Source organism: Corapipo altera, unplaced genomic scaffold (assembly GCF_003945725.1).
Source record: "Corapipo altera isolate COAL_440 unplaced genomic scaffold, ASM394572v1 239, whole genome shotgun sequence".
In the NCBI taxonomy this organism is placed as follows: domain Eukaryota; kingdom Metazoa; phylum Chordata; class Aves; order Passeriformes; family Pipridae; genus Corapipo; species Corapipo altera.
The window spans coordinates 3,541,923-3,547,922 of NW_020884938.1; the positions used below are offsets into that span (position 1 = coordinate 3,541,923).

Consider the following 6,000-nt stretch of genomic DNA (forward strand, 5'->3'; position numbering starts at 1 on the left):
GTAAAGCTGTTTAAGTCCACGTTTGAGTAATGCCAAGAGCATTTGTGTTGTTTTGGCACTTCAGACCCACTGGAAGTGATATTGTACTTGTAGATCCCTAAATACAAACTTTGATATTGGTGTGTTTGGCATTTTAAGTTGGAAATATTGTTACAAGGGTATAAAAGCAGCAGCCAGAGAGGTAAATGTAGAAGTCCAGTGACTGTCAGCGTGCAGGATGGCAGCCTGCACATAAATGAGGCTGTGCAAGCCTTGCTGAAGCTTTAAGCAGAGAAGAAGTCCTTGGAGAGTTAATATCCTCTTGGGAGAACTTGGATATGTCTTGTTTGTGGTGTGTAAATGTGTTTGTTGTGCTTAGAGCATCGTAAATGTTATGGGTTTTGTAATCCTGTCTCCTGTGGGTGTGTGAGAGGTTTCTCTCAAGGTCTGGGAGCCTGGTGCAGTGTGTAACCATAATAAAAAAAATCCCCAAACAAACAAAAAACAAACCCTTTTCAACTTCAGAATTATATTCAGAAGCTGAAAACTAAGAATATTCAGAAAACTCAGCTCTTCTCAGACCATTGACAAAAGGCAACTGACCTGATTAAGCACAGGATTTCTTCCAGGAATTTCCACTGAGAGGGAAGTAAGAGTTCAGGGCTATTTATATCTGTGAACAGTCCTCTCAGAGGCAGCACTGGTTTTAAACTGTTTGGGTTTTTTCCCATGTGTTTGCTTTTGTCTCTGAATTCCAGTGCCAAACACAACGGAGCCTGACTACAAATCCAAAGACTGGGTTTTCCTCAATTACACCTACAAGAGGTTTGAAGGGCTTACTCAGCGTGGCTCCATCCCTTCCTACATGAAAGCTGGGAAATTGTGAGGCAGGACATGAACCCCCAGAAGGAATTGAAACCACAAACCTCAGGTAGTGCATCACCAGACCCGCTTGGCGTTCGTTATCAACACATTGACTCTGGTGCGCATCGACTTCACGTGGAAATTCTACAGGATTAGGATTTCTGAGACTACTACAGGAATTAGTTGGCAGTGCCAGCTGGCTTGGTTTTCATTTTGCTTTGTTTTCTTTTTTCTTTTTTCTTTTTTTTTTTTTAAATATTTGAATATTTTTGTTAACTTTATTATACAAAGGTACTGGAATAAAAGGAACGTGCATCCCTTTTCCTGCACTGCCTATGTGTGGATAACGGTTAATGCTGCCTCTCTGTACTGTGGCTTTGTTTGTACTGTAAACCATCTAATCCACCCAGGAGGGAAAACATATCATTTGGTGCAGCGTTATTGTTGGCCTGCTCACCTGCTGGGGTTTAGATATGCAGTATGAAAAAAAATAAAATTGCCCACATTTGCCAACTTCTCTGAGCTCGAGGGTTTTCCATTTGTGGGCTGCAGATACCCCATGGAATTATTTTAAATAGCAGTGTCCTGCTTCTGCTCTCATTTTCCCCCCAGTCTAGGACTTTATCAGCCCATCATCCCTTCCTTTTCCCACTGTGTGTGGCAGTGGGATCTGTGGTCTGTGTAGGGGCATTTCTGATTTCGGTAGTGGTATTTCTGATGGATATTGCTGCTCATGGTGGTGATGCCTGCTGGCAGCTCCAGGAGAATAGAGGAATCTGAATAGAAACGAGCAAGATGTTGTTTAACAGAAGGGAAACATTCTGATATACAAAGTTTTGAAGGGATGGTGGAGTTTCTAGGACTGCATTCCTGCCTCTGCTGTATAGCACATCATCTTAGTGCTGCTCATAATTCAAGCACCCTTTTCTCTCTGTGCAAAATGTACTCTAGAAAAGTGATCAAATTGGGGCTTTTTCTTTTTTTCTTCTCCCTAAGAAGTTCCAGGCAGAAGGAATCCTTTTCTTTCCAGAATGCCCTGGAGCAGCTTCTGCCCAACTAGAGGAAGTGGAGTGTCCCAGGAGGCTCAGACTCTCCAGTGGGCTCTGTCTCCTTGTAGTGTCTCCCTCTAATTGTGGCCATGGGATGAACACCAGTGAAAGGCACCCTAAAACCTCTGCAGCCCCTTCAGATTGAAGCACAGGATGTTTGGGCATCCAGTAGGAAAGACTTCATTAGTCTGGCTTTTGCAGCAATATGAAAGTGACTGTTGGAAAGCCAATAGAGAAATACTTATTGCTGTATCAGCTGTTCTGAAGGACCTGTATGCTTTGGAAACACACTGTGGGGGTTCATCTGCTGCCTAAGAGACCATTTACCAGCAAGATTTCTGTGCATCAGTGCCTTTCTGATGTGCAGGTAGCCTTTCCTGATCCAGCTAGGTTCCCTGATCCAGCTGCTGGGTTCATCCAGGGCTTCAGTGATGTCTTTCCTCCAGTGTTTCGTCTCCCTTCAACCATCTCATATCTGTTCTTTATACAAAAAAAGCTTCAGTCTCCAGCTCATCCACGAAGAGCAGCCAGTGCCTCAGGGCCCAGAGTTTACACAGGGTTATATTTGAACATACCTAAGCTAAACTTTTGCCTCAGTGCTGGACCTAGGTGGGAACAGCTCATGGATCTCCCAGATTTTCTTCCCAGACCTTGTGCTAATTAACGCCCCTTTACTGCTCTTGGGACAAGGTCTCTCAGAAATTCTCCAGTGTGCTGAAGCTCAACCTGTGGCCATCCAAAGACTGTCCAAAAACAATGACTTTCTTAAATCCACCCTCCAGACTTCATCCTGCCAGTGCCCCAACAGCTCCTGAGGCTTCTCAGGAAAGGAAATGCCTTTTCAAAGGCCTTCAGTTCAAGGCAGAGGAGCTCAGGCAGAAAACACCCGAGATGAAACTTGGCCCCAAAAGGACACTGCTATTCAAAACAATTTTTCTTGGGTTTCATTTCCAGGCTCGTTCCTGGGGCACTGTGTGCACTGGAATTGGAATTCCTGCAAGCACCACCTTAAAAAAGCCCACACTGACCCTTTTAACATGACCTAAAAACAAGTCTTTGCTTGGACTTGCTATGACAAGTATCATGGAAACTGCAAATGCTCAGTGATACTGGTGATCTGGTTTTTTTTCCTGTGGGGTTTGGGGAAGGGCAGATAAATACACAGTTTAAAGCTATCTATTAAACAACTATGTCTGTACATACTCACTGGTTTACAAACTCGGGCAAAAGCTCACCCCTCTATTTGTAACACTCAAGGTAATACTACTCATTTAAAACTGCAGATGATTAATCATATCAGTGCTCACATAGGAGTTATATCCATAGGGAAACAGCCTGCAGCCTATCTAGCATAAACTCCTGTATTGTGGTAGTTGATTTTTTTAATTATTTTTTTTTAAACATAGCATTATTTTAATCAGTAAGTCAAGTTAAACAATATTAACTGCTGCTTTTAGGATGATAGGGGTTTGGTTTTTTTAAAGGTGAAACTGTGACACTATAATGGATTAAAGAGAACAGCAGGTTATTGTACACTGGCTTTCAAGAAAAAGTGGAAGTACAACATATCCTTTGTTATTTTTGTCTGATTCCTTTGGATGGTTGTGTGTTTTCCTTTGGTGAAGTTTGTCACTGTGCCATTTATTTTTCTTATTCTTGGAGTACCAAAGATCCTGAAATGGCTTGATGATTGCAACCATGTGAAAATTTATTTTCTGGGAGTCTGTTTTTGTTAAACTTTTGTTAAAACGTGGAATTGTTGTATGCAAATCGTTAGCAGAGCTTTGCTGGGAAGTTTAACCTATTCCAGCAGGGAAAACTTGAGTGCATCGATGGAGGTGAAGAGCCTGGATCTGAATTCCCTGGAACTGGGGAGGAAGCTTGGATTGGGAGCTGCAGCTGCGGTTTTGCACTTCGTGCCATCTCCAACCAGCGGGAGTGAGTGGCCTTAGGTACAGGACATCAGCAAGGCTTGTTTGGAGTGCAGAAGGAGTTTACAAAAGGAAAACTTGCCAGCATTCAGAAATCCAGTGTTGCACTGTTGAATTTGCCTTGCTGGAGAGTTACATAAGTGTTCTTTTTATAGGTCAGTTGTTAAACACCTGAGCCGTTGGATTCAGTATGGAAAACAGCCCCGGAGGGGGGAAGTTCCCCAGAGGGCAGGGATGTGGCGTCTCCTTCCCAAGAGGGGACAATCCCCCTGTGCCACAGCCAGCAGGGAATGCTGCAGTTTAGCCAGTGAATGCTTAGGAAGTGCTCTCACTTGCTCAGTCCCACAGGCATTGTAACACACTGTACCTTGTCCTTCCAGCACGGGATCTCACAGCAACTCGTCCTCGGAGTCGAAATGGCAACTGCTCTATTTTTCCTAGACTGTTTCATTAGCTGTGGTTGGGAAAGTTACATAGAAGCATTATAAAAATTTATATGAGGCTTTTTACAGCATTTGAAAATAAAAGTAGCATTCTTTTTGTAAAGTTGTGGTTTGGGGTTTTTTTCCACACTGATGCACCAGATTTCTCTTCCAGAATGGGAGACACCTAAGGAATTGAGACACTGTTTACTCAGGAAATGATTTTTAACAGAATCTTACAAATTCTATTTTAATGGGATTATCTTTTTCTTCCCTTAACTGTATCTCAGAGCTACATCTCATGAGAAAACACAAGCTTAGTTCTTTATCTCCTTGCATCACCCAATTCAGTATTCCTCCAAAAAAAAAGCACTTTATGGCAAATACAAAGGCAGTGCCTTCAGCTCACACAAATTTCTTTAAAATCACATTTTAGTTTAGCATTTATAAAACATACTGCAAATATCTGTGCATTTTTAATTGCTTTACTCTTCTACAAAGTGTGCCTTGTACCTAAGCAAAACAATTATGCTTTGGACAATAAAAGAGCTTTTTTTGACAATCATCCAATGGAATATCCAAAACAATCTGTCTTGGGAATGAGGACAGTAGTGGTTCCCAGCTTGAAGTTAAGGAAGTGCTTAATGTATTTGTAAATGTAAAGGGTTGTCAGGCATTGGGATGGGCTGTCCAGGGAGGCGGTGGAGTCCCAATCCCTGGAGGTGTTTAAGGAAAGACAGGAAGTGGCACTCATTGCATGGTCTAGTTGATAAGATGGTGATCAGTGGGAAGTTGGACTCGATGATCTTGGAGGCCTTTTCCAACCTAAAGGATTCCATTTCTCTAAGGCAAAGTGATTTATCACATGTGTAGATTTTAAAAATCACAGATGTTCTGAGATGCCTGTCCCACAGCCGAAAGCAGTTTCTAAATGCACCCTGTGAGCCGTGCTGGGTTCAGCTGCTCCAGGCTCTTCACCACAGAATTCCAGGCTGCCTAAGAAATGTCACCATCCAAAGAGCACCAGATGCACTAATATTGGGGCAGTTGGAGAGCAGGTTGGTGTGTATTACACAATGGACTTCCTGTCAGTAGTAATGTTACCAGTGCAGTGGGTGTGACAGGAGATTGATCTTTCCGATGCAGAGAGAGCTCATCTCACCTCCTCCTCCTCTTCTTCCTCCTCTTCCTCCTCCCACCACCCTCCTCAGATTATTTGGTAGTGTCAAGGTCCCTGTTCTGGGGGGAAATGGGATATGCAGGCCTGGACCTTCTGGTGTTGAGGAGGGAAATTAAGGCAGGTTTCTCATTTCCCAGTGGAGCCAGAACTCCCCTTGGAACAGTTTGAACCGACCCTCAGTGCCACATCCTGTTTCTGTACCAGCTGCTTTAATGTTTCTAGTGAGCCGCCAACTGTTGTGGCTTCTCCCTCCTCCAGGAATACCAGGAATATGTGCTCTCCCTACGTGCTGTCCCCAGGCAGTTCACTGCCATTGGTAGCAGCTCCTTCCCCTGCAGGTGTCTCTGCCCACCCTCCCTGCTCCAAAGACAACATCTTTGCCCTTGTCTCTACAATTCCTACCCTGGAAACTAAAGGATGATCGGGTGGCTTGGCATCAGAGCGAGGCTGTGACCTTGGAGCTGTTGTGTAAAGTCACTACAGCCCCTGCTCCACATTTTACAGGAGAGACTCCAGGTACAGAGAGCAAGTGTTACAGACACCCTGAGCCGAGGTAACACCTCGCTGCCTCCCAG

At 43.9% G+C, this 6,000-nt stretch overlaps 1 protein-coding gene across 3 annotated transcripts in view; it reads left to right on the plus strand.

Annotated features, from left to right (window-relative positions):
• Positions 1-4,369, plus strand: part of STK38L (serine/threonine kinase 38 like) — a 44,320-nt gene extending 39,951 nt beyond the window's left edge. For all 3 annotated transcript variants that reach the window (XM_027660810.1, XM_027660811.1, XM_027660812.1), the window contains one exon: positions 738-4,369. In XM_027660810.1, the coding sequence (XP_027516611.1) occupies positions 738-865 (128 nt within the window). In that variant the 3' untranslated portion in view covers positions 866-4,369. The remainder of the gene's footprint in view (positions 1-737) is intronic.
• Positions 4,370-6,000: the final 1,631 nt, after the last annotated feature.